At 37.5% G+C, this 27793-nt stretch overlaps 1 protein-coding gene across 8 annotated transcripts in view; it reads right to left on the reverse strand.

Moving 5' to 3' along the window:
* LOC140713762 (cadherin-18) overlaps positions 1–27793 on the reverse strand; it is a 638248-nt gene that overhangs the window by 179119 nt on the left and 431336 nt on the right. For all 8 annotated transcript variants that reach the window (XM_073024255.1, XM_073024253.1, XM_073024256.1 and 5 more), the window contains one exon: positions 14945–15417. In XM_073024255.1, coding sequence (XP_072880356.1) covers positions 14945–15166 — 222 coding nt within the window. In that variant the 5' untranslated portion in view covers positions 15167–15417. The remainder of the gene's footprint in view (positions 1–14944; positions 15418–27793) is intronic.

A 27793-nucleotide genomic window follows, 5' to 3' on the forward strand; every position in this document is an offset into this window, starting at 1 on the left:
ATGGTCTTGCACCCTAAGATCCCTCTGATCCTCCACACTGCTGAGACTCTTACCATTATACTATATCCTGCCATCACATTTGTGTTGAAGTTGTATTGTACATTCTAAATATGTCGTATGATAGCATAGAAATGCTGATTTTTGTTTCTGAAATACAGGACTATTGAAATCAATGGAACCCAATTTTGGAAGAGAACATTAACTGACACATATTATCAAAATGCACAAATGGCATATGAAGTTCCATCAATAATATTGAATACCAAGGGAACCAAGAGCTTTGGAATAGGGGTATTAAAAGAAGTTGAGATAGAGTTTTAGCCAATATCTGATTGAAAGGCTAAGCGGTGATGCGGGGGGGGGGGGGGGTAGGCCATACATCCTTTATTCTTTTATTTGTTGCTTACTTTATATTGACTAGAAACCAATTAATGATGTAATTTATTCTAAAAGCATTCTGTTCTCTGTGTCAACATGTAAATAACCCTATCCTTATTTTGTCTTTGACTGAAGATGCAAAAGCTGAAAGCAAGTAACATCAGGTTCAAGGGCAGCTTCTATCCAACTATTATAAGAATAGAGAATAGTCCCCTAATATAATAGAATGGACTTTTGAACTCACAGTCTACCTTGATATGGCCTTGCATCTTAATGTCTGCCTGCACTACACTTTCTCAGTTATACTTTATTCTGTATTCTGTTATTGTTTTCTCTTGTATTACTTCAATGTACTAATGAAATAACCTGTATAGACAGCATGCTAAACTAAGTTTTCAATGTACGTGTGACAATAATAAATCAATTTACCAATAGAGAAATACATTAGCTGTCATTAATATTACCTTACCTCCTTTTCCTTTCCTGAGAGAAGCTAATATTTACAGGATACTTCAATCAAGGTATTCAGGCTGATGGTCAAACAGAGGCTAGGTTCCTTTAAATTAGTTGATTTAGGCAGAATGACGCGGGTGTCAGTACAAGCATGAGAAAAGGATTTTTCTTCCAATTTGTCGGCTTGAAATAGTTTCAAGTTTGAAGATCAGTTAACCCCCAAAGGTCTTCCTGCCCATTAAAATGAGTAGAAAGCAAATCCTACTGGGCTTATGGACCCCCATGTTTGAATTCCCAATATAAATTCTAGTGCTTTAAGCTCCATGTTAGAGTAATTAATTTGTGCAAACAACCTATGTATCTAATACCCAGGATATAAGTCTAAATACAACTCCATTCCTATTCATGCAATCATTATCTCTGTCAATGCAGTCTGCTGTTTTCTGTCTGTTCAATGAATGCTAAAGTGTTTATTGGAATTATGGATGAATTGTACCCATCATAAGAGATTAGTGGGTAAAATAATCCTTTGAATTCTTCTCTGGCATCATATTGCAATACTTCTTCTAAACAGAGGCATTTAAGACCATAAGACATAGGAGCAGAATTAGACCATTCAGCCCATTGACTCTGCTCCATCATGGCTGATTTATTTTCCCTCACATCATTCTCCTGCCTTCTCCCTATAATCTTTGACAGCCTAACTAATCAAGAAACTATCTGCTGTAAATATACCCAACCATTTAGCCTGCATGGTCATTTGCAGCAAAGAGTTCCACAGATTCACTATGGTCTGGTTAAAGAAATTCTTCCTCACCTCTGTTCTAAATGGATGTCCCTTTATTCAGGGGCTATGGCACCTTCCCTGAACTCCCACACAATAGGAAACATTCTCTCCACATCCATTCTATCTGGACCTTTTAATATTTGATAGGTTTCAGTGAGATTTCCCCCTCATTTTCCTAGATTCCTCCAAGTACATACCCAGATCCATCAAACACTCCTCATACATTAACCCTTTCATTCCCAAAAGCATTCTCATGACAATCCTCTGGGCCCTCTCCAATGCTACCATAACTTTTCTTAGATATAGTCCCCAAAACTGCTCACAGTATTCCAAATGTGGTCTGACAAATGCCTTATGCAGCCTCAGTACTACATCTATGCTTTTATATTCTAGTCCTCTTGAAATAAATGTTAATATTGTATTTGCCTTTCTACCAGAATCAGAATCAGGTTTATTATCACCGGCATGTGTCATGAAATTTGTTAACTTAGCAGCAGCAGTTCAATGCAATACATAAAATAGAAGAAATATATAAAATAATAATAATAACAAATAAATGAATTACAGTATATGTATATTGAATAGATTAAACATCCTGTAAAAAAACAGAAATAAAATATATTAAAAAGTGAGGTAGTATTCACGGGTTCAATGTCTATTTAGAAATCAGAGGGGAAGAAGCTGTTCCTGAATCGCTGAGTGTGTGCCTTTAGGCTTCTGTACCTCCTACCTGATGTTAACAGTGAGAAAAGGGCATGTCCTGGGTGCTGGAGGTCCTTAATAATGGATGCTGCCTTTCTGAGACACCGCTCCTTGAAGATGTCCTGCGTACTTTGTACGCGAATACCCTAGATTGAGCCGACTATATTTACAACCCTCTGCAGCTTCTTTCAGCTCAACCTGCAAGTTAACCTTTAGGGAATCCTGCACGAGGACTTCCAAGTCCCTTTGTATCTCTGATTTTTGAATTTTTCCCCCATTTAGAAAATAGTCTATCCCTTTATTCCCTCTACCAAAGTGCATGATGATACATTTCCCTACTATATTCCATCTCTCACTTCTTTGTCCATTCTCCCAAACTGTCTAAGTCCTTCTGTAGACACCTTGTTTACACAATACTACCAGCTCTCCAACTATCTTCCTATTGTCTGCAAACCTGGCCATAGAACCGTCAATTTCATCATCCAAATTATTGACATACAATATAAAAGTAATCAGTCACAATACTGACCCCTGTGAAACACCATTACTCATTGGCAGTCAACCAAAAAAGGCCCCTTTTTTTCCTACTCTTTGCCTCTTGCCAGTCAGCCAATCCATAAGACTATAAGATCATAAGACATAGGGGAAGAATTAGGCCATTCAGCCCATTGAGTCTGCTCTGCCATTCCATCAGGGCTGATCCCAGATCCCAGATCCCACTCAACCCCATGCACCTGCCTCCTCGCCATATCTTTTGATGTCCTGACTGATCAGGAAAATATCAACTTCTTCCTAAGTATACCTTCAGACTTGGCCTCCACCACAGTCTGTGGCAGAGCATTCCACAGATTTACTACTCTCTGGCTAAAAAAATTCCTCCTTACATCTGTTCTAAAAGGTCACCCCTCAAATTTGATGCTGTACCCCCTAGTTCTGGATACCCCCACCATAGGAAACATCCTCTGCACATCCACCATCTAACCTATCTAGTCCTTTCAACATTCAGAAGGTTTCAATGAGATTCCCCCGCATTCTTCTGAATTCCAGTAAGTACATGTCCAAACACTCCTCGCATGTTAACCACTTTATTCCCAAAATCATCCTCATGAACCTCCTCTGCTGCTTTCTGTCTGTTCAAAACTGTTGACGATACTCCCAAGTGTGGCCTGACTAGTGTCTTATAAAGGCTCAACATCATCTCCTTGCTTTTATATTCTATTCCCCTTGAAGTAAATGCCAACATTGCACTTGCCTTCTCTACCACAGACTCAACCTGTAAATTGACCTTTTAGGGTCTTGCCGAGGACTTCTAACTCCCTCTGCACTCTGATGGTTGAACCTTCTACTCATTTAGGTAATATTCAGCACGATTGTTCCTTTTACCAAAAAGCATTATCATACATTTCCCAACACTGTATTCCATCTGCCAGTTGTCTTCCAGTTTGTCTAATTCCTGCTGCAATCTCATTGGTTCCTCAGCAGTACCTACCCCTCCACCTTTCTTCTTATTTTCCACAAACTCTGCCACAAAACCACCAATTCCATTATCTAAATCACTAACAAACAATGTGAAAAGTAGCAGTCCCAATACTGACCCCTGAGGAACATCACTACTCACTGGCAACCAATCAGAAAAGACCCCAGTATTCCCACTCATTGCCTCCTGGCTGTCAGACATTCCTCTGTCCATGTATCTTTCCTATAATGCCATCGAGTCTTACCTTGCTAAGCAGTCTTATGTGTGGCACCTTATCAAATGCCTTTTGTAAATCCAAGTGGGTACAACATCCTCTGCTTGTTATTTCCTGAAATAATTCTAACAGATTTGTCAGGCAAGATATCCCCTTAAGGAAACGATGCTGTCTTTGGCCTATTTTATCATGTGCCTCCAATAATCTCAAAACCTCATCGTTAATAATGGACTCCAGCATTTCCCAACCAGTGAAGTCAGGATAACTGGCCTAGAATTTCTGGTTCCTGTGATGTGCTGAGCTTTTAAGACTCTTGAAGAAATAAAGGCAGTGGTGGGCTTTCTTGGCTGCAGAATCAATGTGGTTTGAGGAGGACAGGCTATTGTTGATGTTCACTGCTAGGAATTTGAAGTTCCCAACCCTCTCCACTTCAGTAATGTTGATGTAAACAAGGACAATGTGCAATAGTCCACTTCCTGAAGTCAACAACCAGTTCTTTTGTTTTGCTGATAATGAGAGAAATGTCATTGTCATGACACCATGTCACTATGTTGTCTATTTCCTTCCCGTACTCTGATTCATCACGATTTTGGGGCACCACTGTCGAGAATAATTGTGGTGGAGATGTTGCTGCTTATCCTTATTAATTGCGGTCTGCTGATCAGGAATTCAACAATACGATTGTAAAAGGAGGTGTTGAGTACCAGATCTAACAGTTTGTTTGGAACTATAATACTGACGGCTTTGCAGTAGTCTAACAAGGTGCCGTTCCTGTCCAGATGCTCGAGATATTTGTGTCTGTCGTAGACCTCCTGGTCAAGGGGGCAAACTGTAGTGGGTCGAGGTTGTATGGGAGGCTGTAGATGAATTGAAGCACCTCATAATGGTGGATGTCAGAACCACTAGCTGGACATAATTATGGTTCAGTTTCCCAAGTGTTCAAAGGTCAGAGTGCACTGACACATCATAGTGGTGATGAAGATGGTAAATTCAAGTTTAACATGGGAAACATTGAATAGATAAACTCTTTATTTTCAGTTTCCAGGTAGAATTTTGAATTATACTTCTATCAGCTGATTATCTTTCTCTTTATCAAATACTGCAGATAAAGAAGATGCTTCACTGACTATCAGAGCATTGATACTCTAAATATAACAGCAGATCACAAAAAGCGTTACTGATTCTTAGAACATTGACACTTTCCATTTACAGTGTATTGTGCTTGATGTTCACAGTGTGGTCTCTACTACACTGGGGAAACCAAAGTTAATTTGAATGGCCTTTTTGAGAAGCACCTGTACTTATGTCACATCAAAAAAAGGATCCTGGGTTTTCAGTTGCCTATCACTTTAATTTACTATCACAATTCCACTCTGACTTCTCTGTCTATGGTTTTCTGTGCATTTTATAATGAGACACAACACAAGCTCGAGTAACAACACCTCATTCCTTGCCTGAGCATGTTGCGGCCAGCAGGACTCAATATTAAATTCCCTCATTTCAGATAACTTGCTTGTTTTTCCTATTATATCAAGACTGTCCATTTTAACATTTTTTGCTCCCATTTTTCTTTCATTTATACACTTAGTGGCCATCTTATTAGATACCTTCTGTGAGTCATATAGTCACAGCTGAGTGTATGTTCATTGTCTTCCACTGCAGTAGCCTATCCTCTTCAAAGTTTGACATGTTGTGCATTCAGAGATGCTCGTCTGCACACCACTGTTGTAACATGAAGTTGTATGTGTTACTGTCACCTTCCTGTCAGCTTGAAGCAGTCTGGCCATTGTCCTCAGTCCTCTCTCATTTACAAGGCATTTTCACCCACAGAACTGCCACTGACTGTATTTTTTTTTTGTTTTCACACCATCTTCTGTACACTCTAGAGACTGTTGTGTGTGAAAATCCCATGAGATAAGAAGTTTCTAGATACTCAAACCATGCATCTGGCATCAAAAATTATTTCATAGTCCAAGTCACTGAGATCTGATTTCTTCCCCATTCTGACGTTTGATATGAACAACAACTGGAACTCTTGACCATGCATGGTAGCGTAGCAGTTAGCCCAACACTACTGCAGCTCAAGCATTGCAGTTTAGAGTTCAATCCTGGCATCATCTTTAAAATAATTGTTCAGCCTACCCACGGAATGTGTGGGTTTTCGTAGGTGTTCCAGTTTCTTCCCACAGCCCAAAGACATACCGGGGTAGTTAGTTACATAATTTCATCCCATTACTGATGTTCCTCTTTCCCATCCTTTTCACTCCCCCTCCCTCACTGTTAGCTGGTCTAACATCGCTTTCGCTCCTTCTCAGTTTCTCAGTATTGATGGAAGCTTTACAAACTATAATGTCAAATGTTTCTCTTTCTAAACACGCTACTTGATCTTCTGAGTTTTTGTTCCCCAGCGTTTTTGGTTTTATTTCAGATTTCCAGCATCTGCATGGTTTTTATTTTCTTCACCTGACTTTTCAAATCTCTTTGACACATTTTGGAACATAATCTTCACATGATGGTTTCATTGGGAATGTTATACTCCAATGCTAATGTATGACTTCAATATAAATTTTGTTTAATAATATTCCTATAATGTTTCATTGCACTACAGACACCACAGAACTACAAGTTTTTACAATTTAAATTTCTTCTGACATTGATGAGAATATTTATAGAATACACAGGCTATATCATCCAGACATATTATTTAGTATTTATGGATTTAAAAAAAGTTAATGTTAAGAAATAAGTAGAACTGAATCCAGCAGATGTAATGTGGTGAGTCTTAGAACGTAAGAAATGGAAACAGAATGTGATATTCAATTACCTGCACTTGCTCCCATTTAACTCTGTTTCTACTGCAGCATCACTTTCCTACAGTAATCCCATTGCAGTTGATTACGTTTATTTTCTACAATCAATAACTGAATCTCCACAACTCCCTTGCAGAGATTTTCAGATTTACTTTCCTCCAAGTGAAGAAATGTCTTCCCACATATTTTATGAAATCACATATTTCATGTATTTCTAACAAAATGAAAAGATCGTTCAACACATTAACTCTGTCCCAGCTCTCAGAATTATTCCAATAGTCCCATTCTCTAACTGTTTCTCAGTAACCTGTTTTCGCTTGTCTACTTTTGGCTGAAATCCAGTTTATCCCCTTCCCAATTTTCCTGGTATGATTTTCCAATCTTTCACAAAAGTAGTATTTTGAGTTAAATGCCGATGAAAGCAAAAGGTTCAAAAGTTCAATGATTCATTTATTATCAAAGTATACAACTTGAAATTCTTCTTCTCCGGATAGCCATGAAACCAAGAAAGAAAAGAAAGGCAGCACGATCATCAACCCCCAATATCCCACCCAAAGATGAACAAAAAATTGAAGAGGCACATCAACTCCCAAATCCCCCTTCCTGCACAAAAACACCTGGTGTGCCTGTTCCATTTTGTTCAATTTTGGGGTTTTGGGTAGAATATAATTTAGGATTGATTGGTTGATTGATTTCTTATTTGCACAAATTGTCTTCTTTTGCACTTTTGTTGTTATCAGTCTTTATTTATAGTTTTTCATAAATTCTATTGCATTTCTTTTTTTTCTGTAAATGCCTGCAAAAAATGAATCTCAATGTAACATATATGTAGTTTGTTAATAAATTAGTTTTAACTGTGACTTGCAAGGTATCATTTTGGCTCCTGAGCATCCAAAGTATTCAAGTAAAATTGTCCTCTACTCTTTGACCTAGCAACACAAATCTAGAATTATAATCTTTATAAGCAATGATAAACATGAAATATGGTCTCACACTGCCTTGGGAATTCATTCTATTAACCAATGAAAGCTGGGAGTGAAGATTATGTACACAATATAATATGCTGAAGTGAATACTAGTGATTGGGAAGCAATTTTGAGATAAATGTCACTCGATAGCCCTATATTTAAAAAGCAAAATAAGAAAGGTAATTGAACTAGCTTACTGAAGTTCTTTTATCCATCTCTTTCACAAAGAATCACAATATCAAAGTCCAGCCACCATCATTTAATTTGATAATTAATTTTAAAGTGGATAACTTCAAACACACTACTCTGAACTGATTCTACGACCTACAGACTCACTTTCAAGGACTTATAACAACTGATGTTCTCAGTATTTTTTATTTGCAAAGTTTGTCTTCTTTTGCACATTGGCTGTTTGTCAGTCTTTGCCTGTTTATGTATAGCTTTTCATAAATTGTTTTGTATTTCTCTTTCATTTTAAATGGTTTCAGAAAACAAATCTCAAGGTAATATAAGGTTACATATGCATTTTATGTTTGCTAATACATTTATTTTGAAATTGAACATTGGACTTGAAAGTAGCAACCAATGAGTTGACCTTCAATGGACTTGGTACAATACAGTTCTCAGAATAAACGACAATATATCTGGAATCATGATATATGACATCATCCTAAAAGTCTACTTTGTCTTCAGGATTATTCATGTGTAGTTTAAAGTTAAGATATTTTCACATCAAATTGGAGTTTGGTGACTATTTATGGTAACAAGTTTAAATATATGGCTGGCATTTTACAGAGGACAAACCCAGATGCCTAATTTATTGTAATTATTTACAATACTATAAGATGTTCGCATAGTTTTATTTGTCACCACGATTTCTTGCTGTCACATTTTACCTGTTTTTTGCCAATTTCTTGTATTAAAAATTCATGTTCCATATTTTGATACCAACTACCTATGTATAGCTCTCATGCTGTAATTATACACACTATTAATGCTGTTTCTGCTCCTGTCACAACACAATTTTACACCCACTCTCTCCTTGTACTGCAGGGGAACCTCTGTAGTTATACTAAATTTAATTCTCTGATTTCCAATGCGATGCAGATTTCCAATTAAACTGCAAGTAGTATAAAGCCAGGGTGTTATGTAAAAGGATGGAGTAAAATAGATTTCATGCATGTAAGTTTTAGTTACACTGTGATGCACCATCAATAACTCACTCTGAGACGTAAAGGCGAGATATCGGCTTTTATTGACTGGAAGAAGGAACAAGCAGTGAGTGACCACTATACTACATCCTGGAGACAGAGAGGCTGGGCTCAGACCTCCATCACCTTTATACAGGGGTCTGTGGGAGGAGCCACAGGAGCAGTCATCAAGGGGCGTTTCCAGACAGGTATATGTAGTTCACCACACACTGTCTGCCAGCTTTATCAAAAGATCACCTTTAGCCCCTAATTCCCTATGTACAAAATCAAAACATGCAGATTTAACAATTTATTTGCAACTTTCCAGGATGAGGTTTTCTTACTGAATTATTTCCGGATTAAGTTATGCCTACTATACTAAATTGTGACCACTTTCATCAAATTTTGTCAGAGACCCAGTTTCACAATTGTGTTGTATACAGTACATGCTTAGTTCAGCGATAAAAGATGTTAACTCCAAAAATTCATAATTTCTTCTCACGAATGAATAAACTGTGAGAAATTAATACTTCTGTTTTCAACTGCTTGGAAGTTCACAGGGGTGGAATATTAGAACATTCTTCAAATAATTGTATGAATTACACAAATCTCTCCATCTTCATTTTGCTTTGAGCCTGTGGATATCTACATATGGGGGTGTACATTGACAAGGCAGATGATTTCACTCTTGTTCTAAATGTTATTGGAAGCAAGATTACATTTTGTACAAACAACTAGTGCGCAGAGACAACGTACAATATCAGTCTCTGATTTTTTAATGAGTGCTCTCTACAATCAGAAGGGAGTATCCTCAAAACAAAGTAATTATTCTAGGTGGAGCTTTTCCACTAGCCAAATATTCATCAATAGCCGACATAGGGCCTTAAGCTGCCAGACAAATGCTAATCGGCTTTGTTTCTGTTTTGACTTGGTTCCCAGCATCTGTAGTATTTAGATGTGTGGCTGCTTGTCCTTTTGGAGAGGAAAAACCTGTTAAATATTTCTGTTAATTGCAGTCAATGCCTTATCAATAATTAATGGCAGGAGTTGTTTGAATGATGTTGCATGTTTAAATGAGTGTTTTAGCTAAGGTCTGTTTCAACTGCAGCTGGATGCTACTTGTTTGCCAAGAAATTAGCTTGGATCAGATTTTATTCTGAGAATTGCAATTTAAATAATTGGCTGCAAGCCTCTTTTTTGAACGAAGAATAATACTTCAGTCAATTACGCATTTAGCAATTATAAAAAAAAGCAAAAGCAAAACGGCAATTGCTGGAAACTTGAAATCAAAACAGCAAACATTAAATCAACAAGCCAGGCTGTATCTGTGCAGAGAGAAATAAAGTTAGCTTGTCAGATGGATGATCTTTTTATCAGAACTAGAAAAAGTTAGAACTAAGGCAGAGGTGCAAGGTTGGAGAAGACAAAGAGAAACTCTGCGAGGATGGAAGCCAAGGCAGAACAACTTACCTGAATGGTGCTCATCAGAACACAGAGCACAGAACATCACAACACATACAGTACGATGCTGAGTCGACTTTATAACCTACTCTAATATCACTCTAACCCTTCCCTCCTACATAGCCTTCCACTTTTCTATCATCCATGTGCCTATCTAAGAGTTTCTTAAGTGCACCTAATGTATCTGCCTCTACCACTTCTGGTAGGTGTTCCATGCACTCACCGTTCTCTGTGTAACAAACTTACCTCTGACTCTCTTCCATTCACCCAATAATTATGCTCTCTTGTATTAGCCATTTCTGCCCTGGGGAATAAAAAATCTCTGGCTCTTTTCTGAATCTATGCCTCTTACCATCTTGTACAACCCCTTTTCAAGTTGCCACTCATCCTTCTTCACTCCAAGCAGAAACAACCAAGTTCACTCTACATACCCTCATAGAAAAAGGTTTTACCAGCTGATAGCAGATGGGTAAGGTTTATTAATTGCAGCAGATCTATCCAGTACAACCTATGCACCTTTTCACCATAGAGAGATATAAATGCTCCTTCCGGGTGAAGTAGCCATTTACTTATACATCTTCCAAATGGGCTAAGTGAATTTGGTGATCTTTATAGTGGAGAAACCAAAAGCATCCTAAATGACCATGTTGTAGAACACACCTATTCAATCCATTTGGTAACTCTGTACCTCCCACTTTAATTCTTCAACCCACTTCAACTCACAGTTCTCTTTCTATGGTCTCATATACTGTTTTAATGAACTCCAGCTTAAGATCAAAGACAGCATTTCATCTTCCAACAAAGCACAAAACAAACCTCAGCACTCTACATACTTTGAACAATTCTAGATAGCTAACCTTTCCAGTTTACATGAGGAATAGTCAGTTCAGATTGAGAAGTCATCAACTTGGAACAGTATGGTCTCACAATTTCAGCATGTTATTTTATTCTCTCTGTTGCTTTCAGCTCTCTCTATTTACATCTTCTCCAAACAGACAATGATTTATGAGCCTTTCTCACCTTCTATCAGCTGGTACCCGTAGCATTTGATTCATTCTGTTTCTCTGAATCTTGTCATCTCCACTCCTGTCCCTAATCCTCAGCTTGATTTTCTTAATAGAACTTTTTATTATTCTGATGAAAGGTCACCAACCTGAAATGCAAGTCAAATTCTCACTCCAAAGATGCTGTCTAGAGTATTTCCGGTATTTTTTGTTTTTAGTTTTTCAGGTAAAGTTAAGTAAAATCAAAATTGTTAATCTATCATTTCTAGTTCTAGTGATAGGAGAGAATACTAAGAATTTATAAAACAGAAGACAACCAAACATGAAGGCACAGTTCCTCTCCTAAAGTCAAATATTGAACCATAGCCACCAGTGGAAAATACAATTATAGTATGATACGTTTTAATATGTTACACACCAGCAGCAATAGATATGAAATTGAGTCGAGTTTTTATAAATAAACAATAACATTTATTAACCACTACTCAAAAACATTGAAAAGTAAACAAACGACTAACTTAAATGTAAGTTAACAGTGTTATGCATCTATAGTTATCAAACAGTCAAACTTAAAGACAATTCTTAACAGATCTTACTCAAGCACAGTCTTAAAGTGGTAGTTTAATAAGTCCATATGATTCATAAAGTAAGTGAGAGGAGAGACTTCCTGAACCAGCGATGACACGATTCTTGAAGAAGACGAAACTGCTGATGTAGATCCCAGCGGAGAAATGCCTTTTCCGGAGAGATCACGAAGAATAAGATTTCTCAGAGTGACTGAACTTACACCGGAGGTGGACACCACACACCTGAGACCTTGCAGGGGTTAACCAAACATACGTGTCACAGTCCCCGTATGGATTATTCCAAATGTCAGTCATGTTTAAAATTCACAGAACGCTGCTGATTTTTACCCAATTCTTTGGGTTCGTATGAAGCTGCAAATCTTCACTCTCTCTCTCTCGACTCTCTCTCCCCTTCTGCGATTACGTAACCACTGACTGTGGCTCCCCAACAAAACAACTACGCAACAAACTATGGTCTCCCCTTTTATACCGGCTGGAACATGGCATCATGTGACATCACATCACCCCACTATCAGGAGACAATTACATCATACCAATATCACGAGACAATTACATCATGCTCACGAGAATCTCACGGGACAGGTAACACATAAGCATGAAAACAAGTGCAAATGTAACTAATTTATCTCATAGTTATATCACATGGAAAGAAATGCATATTTAAATGTGATCATGTTTTAAAACATGTCATGGAATAATATTATTTCATTAATTTGGATTTTTCAGTGCAGTTGTATTTTATTTATTAATCATTTAAAATATATATCTGGTATTTACTTCATTTTAGCTAGCAGTCATTTCAAATATGGCAAAGATCTTAAATATAGGAAAGTGACCATTAGCTAACATCTGATAATAAATAACTCAAAATCAACTCAAATAGTTTTTTTTTCCCTTGTGGAGAAGTACAATAAACATGTTTTGTGTTCATTCCATATTTCCCTTGACAAAGTGAATACTACTGTAATTTATATTCTAAAACAACCAGTTGTCTAACATTTTCCTAGTAGAATCCACCAAGAAATATCAATAGATTATTTCAAGTAAATCAGAATAAGGCTTATTTTCACTCCTGACTTCCTGAAGTCCACAATCAAATTCTTGGTCTTGCTGATATTCAGGGCACACATCGGAAAAAAAATCACAGACACGATACTTGGACAAGAATATTCACACAAGCTTTTTTGAGATTTGTTTGATATATTCAGTGAGATTGAATGAATTTCAATTGTCTCATTACTTTGGACAAAGAGCTGGGAAAGTGTTTTAACTGGTCTGCCAAAGATGGTTGAAGTTGGGAAATGGCAATCTCATTATGTGGAATCCAGGTATGTTATACAGAAAAAAATAACCCAGTTCATTAAAACAGTGTGAAATCCAGGAAACACTACCCCTTTTTAATATGGCAGATGAAAGCAACTTAATGTATCTGTCTGAATCAACTTTGGAAGTATGAAGCATTTGAAATCTTCATTTAAGGTTTTGTTACCCTGAACAATGAACAATAAATAAAAATGTAATTTTGGGAATAGTAATGGTATTCCACAGAAGAAAACATTTTTCATTTACTTTTTATTTATCAGTTATCAATGCTCACATTAGCTTGACTGCACAGTATGAAACTTAAAATATAACCAAATCAAAAGAAAACAATACATCAGAGAAGCATTATAAATGACAAATAGTTTCTTCATGATACTTAACAACACCAAATTATTTAATAAACACCTGCTTCAATAGTCAACCACAGGTATCTACTATAATTGTTTCCAGTATTAGCTACCAAACATTCAATTTATTTGCTCTATTAGTGTGTGTTTGTTACACCAGTAATGAATATTTATTCAATGGTGAATATTAGACATTATCAGAATGGTGAATGTTTACCTACAGTAATTGCCACCCTTTTGGCACTAGATCATCATTATTTGCAATGAACTAGTCATTTGATGTCAGCAACATGACAAGTTCCACAAACAAAAACAAAATATTTTTGGCTTTTAGATAAAGTCACTAATAAACTACTGTGTATCAATCATTTTCTGTTTCAAGAACAGTAATTAGCTGCAAAATATATAAAGCAACATGTACAAAGTTTTTATATCATTAACCGTATTAGAAAGTTTGAACAAGTGGCTAAAACACTCTGACTACATAATTTAGTGCAACACATTAAAGTTAATTTTGAGCAAAGTTCATAAAAATGTAATAACTTCATACAATTAAGCAGGTTAGAACATCAGAGATCAAATACCTAAAATTGAATTCTTGGTTGGCAATACTAAACTCACTATAAGGTTATTTCATCACACACTGCATTCTACCTCTGAAATACACTCAACTGACACCAGTACTACCAACCAGGGATCAACTTCCAGGCAATAGAATCATACAGCACACAATCAAGCTGTTCAACCCATTATGCTTGTGCTGGCTCTTTGAAAAATATTATTCAATTAAACCTTCACATCTGTTGTAGATCACTGCCCTCTCAAGCAGTGCAGTCTAGTTCTAATTAACTCACTCTACAAATAAAAAAATATTTCATCTCCTTCCAACTCTATACACTCTTGTAAATGCAACTCAAGCAATTGGAAAATGTCCATAATTAATCTGTCCAATGCTTTTAAATATCACTTAACGTGGGAAAAAATATTCTTAAATTCAACGGGGTATACTTCATGAAATCTGGGCCTTGTTTTTTTTGGAATCTGCCAAATGACCATGGCAAAGTTTGCATCCAGGGGATGTGATCTGTGCTTCTTTTAACTAAAAAATGTCTGATAAATATTTGTTAGAATAGGACAATTGAGAATTTATTAACCAGATTTAACTTTTCACCAGTGATGTGATTTGAAAGGAATAACCTTAAGAATTATTTATTAATGTGACAATGTGCAGCTGTAAACTTACCTTGCCCACGTACTGAGCTTCTGGTCCTATATGTTCTTCTAAAACAAAGAATTGGTTCCAGACCCAACCACGCTTAGGTCGATGATGTACTTCTTTCTCTTCCTCCAAATGCTTGTTTTGATTTCTTGTCAGCTTAATAGTGTTCTGGAGAGTTGATGCGAAGCAAAAAATCCCAAGGCAGAGCAGCACCAAACACAAAGGAAGAATGGGTGGAATTTTCATGGTGAGACCAAGACAAGTTTGGTTGAAATTCCTTTACTGTTGTCAAATGTTTTTCCAAGTGCAGGTCTGGCACAGTTTAATCCAGTATCAGAAGGCAACCTGAGAAGATCTACACATTTTCATGGCTTGACCATCCACTGGGGAAAACATCGATACTTATTCACATTATGGAAAACAAATATCCCTCAAGCAGGATGGTGATGGACTGTAGAGAATCTTAACAAATCTTCCCAGGACTTAACATGTTTGACCTATAGAGAAGATAACAGAAATAATAATTAAACATAATCAGAAAAATACAACCCTTCTGTAAGACCTTCACCTGAATATCATCAACTAAAGCATTTGAAACAGCATTTGAAAAGCATCAACAGAACTATTGTTATTAGATTATGAAATACCTCTTGAAGCCTAATGGTCAGAAACATAAATAAGAATTTCCAAACAAATTGAACGAAATGAAAGTAAGGCAACACCAAGCATCCACTGATCATAATATCTGCCATGAACCTCTGCAACCAGATTTAAAATGTACTGTTTCTAAAATGTAAAATGTTGCTTTAAAGAATAACCCTTGGCATATTTAGAGCCAAAATTGTATGCATGCTGATAAACATTTTAAAAAATTACTAAGATTTCCTGATTACAATATGAATCCAACAGCAATGAATGCACTGGATTTAAAGGACTAAAACTGATTTAAAAATAAATACAACAATCTCTCAATCTTTTTAAAGTCCTGAAAATTAGTACAGTTAGTAGTAACTTTGGATGAAGATTAATTGATTAATTCAGTTGGGGAGTTTTGTGAGCAAGTCCTTTACTTATTGCAGTGTTTCTTAAATTAATGTAAAAGGCAGCAGAAGTTCAAGTTGCAAGAAATGCAAACTGCACTGATAATCATGTAAGTTTTTTCATGATTTATGGAGACTATAGACTGTGTGCTGTTTCCATAGCTCAGTGGTTCTAGAATGTAAAGATAAGATAAGACTTTATTTGTCCTGAAGGAAATTACTGTTGCAGGGTTGCTCAGTCAGAAATATATATTTTAATATACAAAATGTAAGCATTGAGGTATGAAAAAGAATACAAAATGCACATTAAAAAGTAATAGTTCAATATACAGATGTGTAATGAAACCATATACTTATATACTTAAGGAGAAGATGTAGAGTTTTGCAGCCACAAGAAAGGATCTCCTGTGGCATTCAGTGCAAGTTGGTGGAATCAGTCTGTTACTAAACATGCTCCTCTGTTTGTCCAGCATGTCATGGAGGTGGTGAGAGAGATTGTCCACAATGTTCTGTAGCTTTTGCAACATCCTCCCCTCAGACACAAACACCAAGGAATCCAGCTCCACCCCCAAAACAGAACAAGCCTTCCTGACAAGTTTTCCTAAACTGCCCAGAACAGGCTTCCTTGCAGCATCTCAAGGTCAGAGCCTCCCAAATAGAAAAACAAACCATTGAGACTTACTCTTTTTCTTGTAGATTATTGAAATATCAGTGCATTACCCAGTGATCTCACTTATTTTGTTTAATAACCTTTCATGTGGTACCTTATTGATGCATGTATGAAAACCTAAATACACCCTACCGACTAACCACCTATTCTGGTGGTCACAACGTCAAAACACTCTTGACAAATTTGTCATTATTACCTTTAAGGGTCACAAAATCCTGAATTGTGGCATTTCCTCTACCTAGTAATCTGCACTTGCCAATTTCATCATTCTTTAAAAAAAATTAATGCCACCTGCCTTCTAACCTAACCATAATCAGAGAGGGGTTGGGGTTAAGGAGAGATGGGTGTGAAAGGTGTAAATATTAATGCCTTTGAGTCTGCATTTCAGAAGCAGAGTCCAATGCACAAACTGCTTCTCCCTCTTCTTTCCCCTTCATGTCTATCCTGTTTCATTTTTTTGATTATGGGCCACTGATTTGAATTCTTAGTTTTTTTTCCATCTGACCTTCTTGTTAGTTTATGCAGAATTTTGTTTTATTCCACACTTCTAGCATCTGTCTTACTTTGGTTTTGCAGCAATGATTCCTGATTAACACTAAACTTTGGAAACAGGGCCAATCTCCATTCTACCTGATGAATGAAATTTCTGAGCAAGTTTATGTTCAGACTGTTAAATTCTTATCAATCTACTTCTGCCAAGGCTACCATTTCTTTAGTGTGGCTGGTGTACAGCAAGATCTACAAACATGCTTTCTTTTTTCTTAATGAGATACTCATTTTTAAACTTATTTAAAATTATGTTAATTCATCTGATGTCACAGAAGCTAGCCAGCACATAAGCAAAACTATGACATTTCCAATCACGTGTTTTTATGGAAATTTATACTATAAAACCAAAATATCTTATGATTTGGCTACAGACAGTACAGAATGCTGGGTAGAAGCTGATTATTCACTTCTGGGATCTAAAATTTGGGATTAAATTCATCTAGGGTTGAGAAGATTTAAGTCTCATCCAGCTGCTATCTATTTTGGACCAAGGTGAAATGAATTTAGACAGCTAAATTCAATTCCCAGTGGTTCTGGGGCATCAAGACAAAACTGCCACTAAGCTGACAATCTCATACAGAGAGAGGAGGCATGAAAGTGCAATATGTTTCACACTAGTGAATTAAGCTATGCTTTAGAAGTTAGGCAGGGGATTTAGGTAAAAATCCATCCTCTGCTCTATGCCCTAAATATGCATTGGTGTCAAGCTGAAGAAGTGAAGTTCAACTTATTGTTATGAGTGATGAACAGATCTGATGGACAATGGGGTGCAGAGTTAACCATTCCCAACCCCCCTCCTGAGAACTACGAACTATTGCTGTTGTTATGCTGCCCATGAGAGAGAGAGATAAAGCCCAGGCAAGAACATTTGCTACAGATAACAGGGGGAGAGAGACTGTTGATTTACTGTATTATGACTCTTCCTGGATTATTTACCTTCTACTACAAGGACTTTACTTTGCTCGTTAACATTCCTCAGGAGATAGCAGGAGTGGCCTGATTTGGTGGACACGGTCATTCAGAGTTGATGGATAGCTGAGATCCCGTGAGCAGGGATAAAAGACAGGTCTGGAGAGACACTCTTCAGACACACCAGTGGGCACTGACTGAGTGTTGGGAACCCACAGGAAAGGTGGGGGTTTCGGAGACCGAACCAGGAGATCGGTCAGTAAAGCTCACAGTGTTACAGCAGGGCCGGTGGGGACTTGTGTGTGTGTCCACTCATGCCAGAGTGACGAGTCCACCACAGAAGAACGGTCTAACTGAAGAACAGAGGGGTCATAACTGAATGACCACCACAACGACACGACGGATTAAGAAAGCCACAAAAAGGTTTGCCTGCCGCAACTGTTGCTGTTACATCTCGCTCGCTCTCTCTCTCCAACAATTTCAATACAACAACTATAACTACTTCAGCATTTATGAACTGAACTCTATACTTTCCTATGACAATTCATTTACCCCTAGACATCGATAGAGCTTGTTTATTATTGATTATTATTATTCCCACACTTTTAGGTTTATTACTGCTAACTTGTTTTATATGTATATTTGCATTTTTGATATTGTATTGTGTAGTTTACTAATAAACATCTTTAGTTTGGTACCACCAGACTCCAACGGATTCTTCTTTCTCTGCTGGTCAGACACCCAGTTACGGGGTATGTAACATTATATTGTATTACCCGCAAATCAGACAACAGATGATAGATTTTTACTTTCAACTACAGCTGGACCACAATAATAATGATAATGGGTGACTACAACTTGCAGTTTTCTGTTGAAATCTCTGGCTGGGCCAAACACAGTCTTCCAACATGGATTGTCATCCAAATAATTTTTTTGGAACTTTATAATTCAATAGATGATATTTATTGAAATGTTAAAAATAGGAATGAAGATCAAAACCATTTCTTTTAAATAAAGAGCAAGTAAATGCAGTGAATTGAGAGAAAAAATATATAACTAACATGTAATTATTAGCATTTGAAAATGTAACATATTTAAATAGATTAACACCTCTTATTTTGGTGGAATAAATAAAATGTCTTACTTAGGTTAAGCACTTAAATGCTAATATTGTCAGGCATTATTTTTAAGTGAGGTTGAAGAAATCACACTCAATTATGAATCATTAGCTCTATTTATAATAATAACTCGATAATGATTCACTAACTGATAGGATTGGTATAAAGTAAATGCATTACTTCTGTTGGAAAGCTGAGGCATTTTCAATCACAATTATCTTCAATTAATCCATCAACTTAATTATAATATTACCACATTATTAAAGAATATTATGAGCAGATGGTGTGGTGGAACGTGCAAAATAGATATCGTCATGAAACATCCAGGCAATTCTGAAATTAAATCCTTTGAAAGTCTGCCGTGGATGTTAATAGATGAGCAAGGTTCAACCATTTTAAATCATCACCAAGTTCATTTATTTCAAAATAAAACCCAGAGAAACATCTATTATTACAAGTAATGATTGGTTCAGAATAATCTTTATCATATTTTTATTGTGCTCCAACGACCTCAGGAACAATATATAAATAAAATATGTTTAATCATTTCAATCTGCAGAATGCACTTAGAAAGACAAGATTCAGTTGAGAAACTCAACAGTAACGATTAAAGATTGAACATTGAATTCAGCCTGGTCTGATATATGTATTTGTTCCTCAAAGATGCACATCAAAAGCACCGAAAGTGATGTCAGGAAAAGGCCCACAGCTAATTCATTCTAGGTGACTGCTCCTGATCAATCCTGCTTTTTATTAGCATTTTTATCCTCAAAGTGCATTGACTATGCTATAACCTTGAGGTAGTAAGATTAATGTGTTCTGTCTGTTTGTTTTGCAGATACTTTCTTAGCCAGAGTTTGCCTAACTTTTAAAATCCAACCAAGCACTTGTCCAGAAAAATGTCCTGGATCCCACATATAAATATGTTTGCGAAGAAAGGAAAACAGTGCCTCTACTTCCTCAGGAGTTTGTGAAGACTCGGCACATCATCAGAAACCTTGCCAAACATTGATAGATGCGTGGTGGGAAGTGTGCTGGCTGGCTGCATTATGGCCTGGTACAGGAATGCCAATGCCTTTGAGTGGAAGATCCGACAGAAGGTAAAGGATTCAGCCCAGTACATCACAGGTAAAACCCTCCCAACCATTGAGCACATCTACAAACGTTTGTACATGAAATGTTTCCTAGGAGAGCAGCAACCATCATCAAGACCCTCAACACTTAAGCCATGCTCTTTTCTCACTGCTGCCATAAGGTATGAGGTGCAAGTGCCTCAGGACTCGCACCACCAGGTTCAAGAATAATTACTACCCCTCAACCATCAGGCTCTTGAAAAAAAGGGAATAACTGCACTCATTTAAGGACTCTTTTTTCTTGTTATTTCATACTTATTATTTGTATTTGTTTGTTTAGAGCTCCAGATGCTTACAGTTTACAGATCCTGTTCACAGTTACTATTCTATAGATTTGCTAAGTATTCCCACAGAAAAAAAAAATTCAGGGTTGTATGTAGTGATATGTATGTATTCTGATAATAAATTTTTATTTTGACTTTGATCGTATGTCGGGCCAGGTGCTGTATGTTTGGAGCTTCCAAATCATCAGATAGCTGATTTTCAGAGTTTTACTCCAAATTTTAATATCAAAATACAGTCATGGTCAATCCTGATTTCAAAGCAGAGCACTGTGAGATTTAGTCTTCCAATTATTGGGTACATTCAGGTTACAATCTGTCCCATGTGAACTACAAGTACAATTTGGCAACACTTATGAATTGAACACCACTTCTGAAATTCTGTTCTGCTCACATCAATGAACTGAATCTTGGAAGTGGTGTTCAAAGGTGTATTATACCTTTAGTTAATGCAAAAGAAGACACTATTCTAAGTTGATTCTTTGAATAAATGAAAATGGCTAGTTCTGACGCTTATTCATTGATTGATCATTTGAAGTGACTTTAAGTTTATTTGACAAATTCATTAATAGCAAACTTATGCCCACTTTGATATCAGAATCAGGTTTATTAATTATTATTTATTAGGAAGCTATCTAAGTATGAAGGACTGGTCAGCAACTGCCAGCAGGCTGGATGGAGAGCGAGGTGTCTCCCAGTGGAAGTTGGTTGTAGGGGATTCACAGCCCGTTCCTTAGCCAGAGCCTACAGCAATTTGGGCATCGAGGGAGAGAGGAAGAGGAGAGCCATCCGCAGTACCACCAATGGGGCAGAGAGGGCCTCAAGGTGGCTGTGGCTCAAGAGAGGGGAGCCATGGAGTCATAAGTAGCTAGCCATCTGGACACAAGCTGGGGTCCGATCAGCCCTGGCTGGGTCACCCGGAGGAGGGCGTATGATGTTGAAAGACCCGAAACACCCAATGATTCCAGGAACATCACTGATGATGTGTCCAGAAGTATCAGTAGATGTATGCACACAGTATTATCATTGGTATGTGTCGTAAAATTAGTTAACTTAGCAGCTGCAGTTCAATGCAATACATAATATAGAAGAGGAAAAAAATAAAAAAATATATTATTAAGTAAATCAATTACAGTATACACATATTGAATAGATTAAAAATCGTGCAAAAAACAGAAATAATATATATTTAAAAAGTGAGATAGGGTTCACGGGTTCAACGTCCATATAGGAATTTGATGGCAGAGGGGAAGAAGCTGTTTCTGAATCGCTGAGTGTGTGCCTTCAGGCTTCTGTATCTCCTACCTGATGGTAACAGTGAGAAAAGGGCATGTCCTGGGTGCTGGAGGTCCTTAATAATGGACACTACCTTTCTGAGACACCGCTCCTTGAAGATGTCCTGGGTACTTTGTAGGCTAGTACCCAAGACGGAGCTCACTAAATTTACAACGCACTGCAGTTTCTTTCAGGTCTGTACAATAGCACCCCACCGCCAACACATATGAGACTGTGATGCAGCCCCTGTCAGAATGCTCTCCATGTTACATCTATAGAAGTTTTAGAGTGTATTTGTTGTCATACCAAATCTCTTCAAACTCCTAATGAATATAGATGCTGTCTTGCCTTCTTTATAGCTGCATCAATATGTTGGAACCAGGTTAGATCCTCAGAGATCTTGACAGCCAGGAACTTTTAACTGCTCACTCTCTCCACTTCTGACCCCTCTATGAGGATTGGTATGTGTTCCTTCATCTTACCCTTCCTGAAGTCCACAATCAGCTCTTTTGCTGATCCCAGTAGAATTAAAGAAGAAAGGTAGATAGTTTCATATAAACCCAGGGAACAAAATATGATTTTGTAGAAACTATTCAATATTCAGTATCAGTATTTATCAGAAATTGTAGTGTTTCATGTCTTATGTAAGATAACCGAAGTCTCATTTCAAACTATTTACAGTGGAAACATAACTACCTACAAACTTAGCTCTAATCGGTAGCATTGTAAATGATGCATAATATCGGCACTGTGATAATCATTATATTGACTGAAACAGAATGAGTTTTGGAGTCAGATAGAACTTACAAATATGACCATTTATTGTGTAAGTGCTACAAATGAGGTAGTAATTTCTAGGCAAAGCATAGGTAAACCAGTTAAAAAGAGAAAAATATGTTGTACTTCATTGTAAGAGAACCTCAGTGGGACCATAACTAACAGATGCTATGCAGTTTTGATCTTCTTTCATAAGAAAGGACTGAGACAGAGATGGGAGCACAATGAAGGTACATCAAGCTGATTCCCCAGATGGTGGCCAGTGATAGGAGGAGAGGAAGGGAAAAGTAGTCCCAGTTTCTATGTAAGTCTTAAATAATGTTAGTGAGTTAGGTAAATTTCAGGGTGAGAAGAATATATGAGTAACTGAGTTCATAATCAGTACTTAGTTTCCTTTGAAATGGGACAATATTAAAATCTGGATTGTACTCATGTTGTAATGTGAGTATTATTAAAAGTAAGTTAATACTAGTCGGGAAGCTGTTGGTAGCAAGAGGCGGGATCCGGGGTTGGCGGGGTCTTTACTTCCGCTCTTTTTACTCCTAGTATGCATTGTATATAGTTCCTCCACCCAGGCCACACGAGGTACCTGGAAGCCTCCGTATTGTAAATATCATTTGCCGTCCCAGATGAAGATGATCTTTTGGCCATCAAGTTGTCGAGTGCTCTTTTTGTAAAGTAGAAGTTACCACAATTCATGTAGGCATTCTTTGCTCTGATACTGCCTGTCAATCTCATTCTCTCAGCACAATTATCCAACAGTGAGTAAGTTATGATAGAAATAGAGGATTATACTGATAAGTAAGAAATATGACTGATACTCTCTGCAACATAGTTTTAACAAAGCAGAAAATTTGAAATGTCTAGTGGATAATCCAAAGGCCATAGAACAGATAGCCAGCAGAAACTAATGCCTCAGTGAAGACAAAAAAAATGTTAAAATGAGGAAACATAAGCACAAATAAACTACCATACTGAATTGGGATGGCATGTGTATCACTTTCTTTTTTTGCACATAATTTGGATGAGTAACTTGAGTGACCAGGTGAAGAGGAACAGGTGATCATGGCCTGTGCAGGGACACATTTGCAATAGTATACCAGCAGGATATACAAGAAGGATTTGGTTAATGGTCTTGCCACCTGGTGGTCCCAGAGGCAGGTCTGATCCTGTTAAAGGATGGGTATTAGACATCCTTAGGCAAACTGCTTCCGACAGATGTCTATTATATTGGAAGGTTGGAGAACTACCAGACTTTATGACTTTATGATAGAAGGTCTTTAAGATGGAGAAGAGATCCAAAGCCTCACAAGGAGTAACTTGAAATGAGAACTTATGGGATACATCCTGCTTATTAATTGATGTAATTATTTTCCTTGTATTTCCTCCAAGAGGGCCATAAGCATGCTGTAGGTTTTGGAGGCTTGCATGCTTCAATGACCTGGAGAGCTATGTTGGCTGGAGTCAGGGCCTTGTGCTTTGGATCTTGATAGGGTCACCCTTGTCAAACAGGTCGAAGGGGAGAGACCACACTAAGGGTGGTCCGCCAATCCTCCAGGCTGGCGGTTTCAGCTCAGGGCTAGCAACTCTTGACTGATCAAAAAAACAATTGCTACGGAAACAGCAATGTAGAGTCCTTCTATACAGACGAAGATGGAGAACCTTCATTGCTGGACTAAACACCAGTGGCATAGCGTAGTAAGCCTCCTTATATTTGTGTCATGTCAACAACACATTTATCATTTCTTGCAGTATGACAGGCCTCTTGCATTTAACTATGTGGTGTGGAATTTTCTAATGATTAATTCAACAGCATTTCCAATGCACTTTTGTTGATTATTTTTCATCTTCCCTTAATGTGAATGAGGAATGCAATTTGGTAAAGTAGCCCCCTATCTGCAGAGCTGAGTTCAAAACACAGCATACTTGCAGTTTCTATTGGGATAATTATCATACCATGAAAGTTTGATTTGATTTGACTGCCAGTTAAACTATTTTCAAAGCATATCTAACTGTATTAATGTTAAGCCAGGATAGTTATTAAATAGGCAAAATATTAAGACTTTAACTTCATTGCCGCTGTTCTTTTTTATTGTAATCAATATAGAGTTTAATGAGGAATATTCATGCTTGAAAATTAGATAGTTTCTTAACAATTCAGTCTAAGAATAAGGGATAAAGATATTTGCTTGGTGAAACTCAGTGCTTTGGTAACAGATATAGGAGCATGTGGCAAAATTCAAATATATAGAATGCAGTCATGTATTAACTTTTCCATACGTAGTGTTAATCTCATCTCTTTGAGCAACAATAACAATCTAACCCTAAGCCTCAGTAAGTTACAGAAGTAGAACTGTTGGGTGTTCATTTGGGTGAAGAGCCATTTGCCGTAGTGCAGGGGAATTAAAGGTTATGGGGAAAAGGGACATTTGTGAAGCTGACTCCATGACCAGATCAGTCATGATCTTACTGAATGGTGGAGGAGGTTTGATGGGTCAGATGGTCCACTCCTGCTTCTTATTTATGGTTCCAGGTTCCACTCCCTGCTATAATTAGTATCATCTTCTCCCTATTCACCTTATTATAGTTCCATAGAACCATAGAGTAATTCAGCATGGATACAGGTCCTTCAAACCACTGAGTCCATGCCGACCATGGTGTCATAGAGTCAAAGAACACTACATCACAAGAACAGATTCTTCTACCCATGTAGTCTGTACCAAACTATTAATTTGCCTAATCCCATTGATCTGCACTCAGACCATTGTCATCCATATCCCTATGCAATCTTCTCTTAAAGGTTGAAATCAAACCTACATCCACCACTTCCACTGGCAGCTCATTCCACCCTCTCACCACCTTCTGAGTGACGAAGTTGCCCCTCATTTTCCCCTTAGACATTTCACCTTTCAACCTTAAACCATGATCTTCATTTCTATAGTCACCCAACCTCAGTGGAAAAAGCCTGCTTATATTTCCCCATCTATACCCCTCATAATTTTGTATGCCTCTTTCAAATCTCCCCTCATTTTCCTACACTCCAGGGAATAAAGGCCTAACCAATGTCACCTTTTCTGTAACTCAGATTCTCAAGTCCTGGCAACATCCTTGTAAATTTTCATTGCACTCAATCCTATTGATTTTTTTACTGTTGGTAGGTGACCAGGACTACAAACTTGGCCTCATCAATGTCTCATACAACTTCAGCATAACATCCTAACTCCTGCAGTCAATAGGCTGATTATGAAGGCCAATGTGTCAAAAGCTCTCTTTACCTGTGATGCCACTTTCAAGGAATTATGTATTTGTGTTCTCTGATTGCTCTGTTCTACCACACCCCTCAGATCCTTACTGGTCACCATGGAAGTTCTACCCTGGATTGTCCTCCCAATGTGTAACTCCTCACACTTGTATGTATTAAATTCCATCTGCCAATTTTTTTCAGCCCACATTTTCCTGCTAGTCCAGGTCCTGCTACAAACTTAAATAACCTACCTCTCTACCCAATAAGCCCCCAGTCTTAGTGTTATCCACAAATTTGCTAAGCCCACCAGCTAGTCCCAGTTATGTATGATCCACTTGTATCCCTCTAAGCTCTATTTCTGCATGTACCAAGCAAATGCTTCTTAAATGATATTGATGGACTTGCTTTGAACACTTCATCTGGAAGCTTGTTCCAAACACTATGACCCTCTGCGTGAAAAGCTATTATACCCTTTAATCATCCTAAAGACCTTAAGCCTTTTCTATTCAGGAGAGACTGTTCCTAGTTTAATCTTCCCTGATATATATATAACATTTTAGTTTGGATTGCATTCTTATAAATCCAAAATGCTTCTTCTCCAGATCATCAGAATCTTTACCATACTACAGGGACTTAAACTACTCAGAGCTCCAATTATGGTTTAACTATTTAACTAATTTCTCTACTCTTCATTCTGATCTTGTAGAAGGCGCTCCACTTTATTTATAGCTTTGGTCAAGTGCCCATTTAATTGTTCTCATGTCCAACCCTAGAAGATTCCCATTGATTTCGACTGAGGTTGTTTCTTTTATCTCTGCAGCAAACAAAGCAATTTCAGATCTGACTCATTCTTTGCAGTTGGCAATCAATAGACTACGGTTTATCTAATCAATACACTGGCAAAGAAAGTTCAAATTAAATGTAAATATTTCTCTGTCAGGTAATAAATGAAGGAAATATTGTGAGTTTGCATTCCTGTTGTTCAGTGTCATGGACTTTGTTCTCCTCACAGGCAGTCCTTTAGCATCAAAGATTTCCATTAGCTTCAAGCTTTGATAAGTGAAAAATGCCTGCTGTAACGTTTTTATTGTGAGGTGGTTGTATGAGCAAGGAGCCTACAAATGCTTTAAAACTAGGCTGTACTGCAGTCTTAGGAGAGGTACATGGGGATAGAGAGCCTAATGGTAAAGTGCTATATCAACCTTCCTTCAAATGGCAGTAAAATGAACTGTTCATTGACTTCAGGCAATAGGATGGAATAAACACCCCTGATTATCATTAGTGCTGAGGTGGAGATGGTTGAGAGCATCAAGTTCCAATTTTCCTATATGCTAGGGATCGTGTCACTGCTCTCGGAGGGGCCCGGGGTTCACGTTGCTTCTCTGGGAGGGGCCACTGGGACCTGATGCTCTCAGAGATGTTATCGAAATTCTGAGATTTATAGATTGGACTGTAATTTATACTGGCCCCTTTCAGTTCAATGTTTTTTAGTGTTCTCACCCATTCTTTCATGTTGCTGATTGACTGGCTGGGGGCTTGGGTGATCTGTTAGTCTTTGTGTGTGGGAGGTGCTGGGGAGAGGGGTGGGGGTTTGCAAATTTTTGTTTTGTTTTCATGTATTTCTTTCAACTACTTATATTTTCTTAATAAGAAGATCTTATTAGGGAGTGTAAAAGGCACCCTGGGGAAGACAATGATCATAATATGATTGAATTCATACTGCAATTTGAGAGGGAGAAGCATAAGTCACATGTATCAGTATCACAATGGAATAAAAGCAATTACAGGGACATGAGAGAGAAGTTTTCCCAGGTGGATTGGAGGAGGATACTGGTGGGGATGACGGTAGAACAGGGGTGGCTGAAGTTTCTGGGAAT

This window comes from Hemitrygon akajei, chromosome 20, assembly GCF_048418815.1.
Source record: "Hemitrygon akajei chromosome 20, sHemAka1.3, whole genome shotgun sequence".
Taxonomy (NCBI): domain Eukaryota; kingdom Metazoa; phylum Chordata; class Chondrichthyes; order Myliobatiformes; family Dasyatidae; genus Hemitrygon; species Hemitrygon akajei.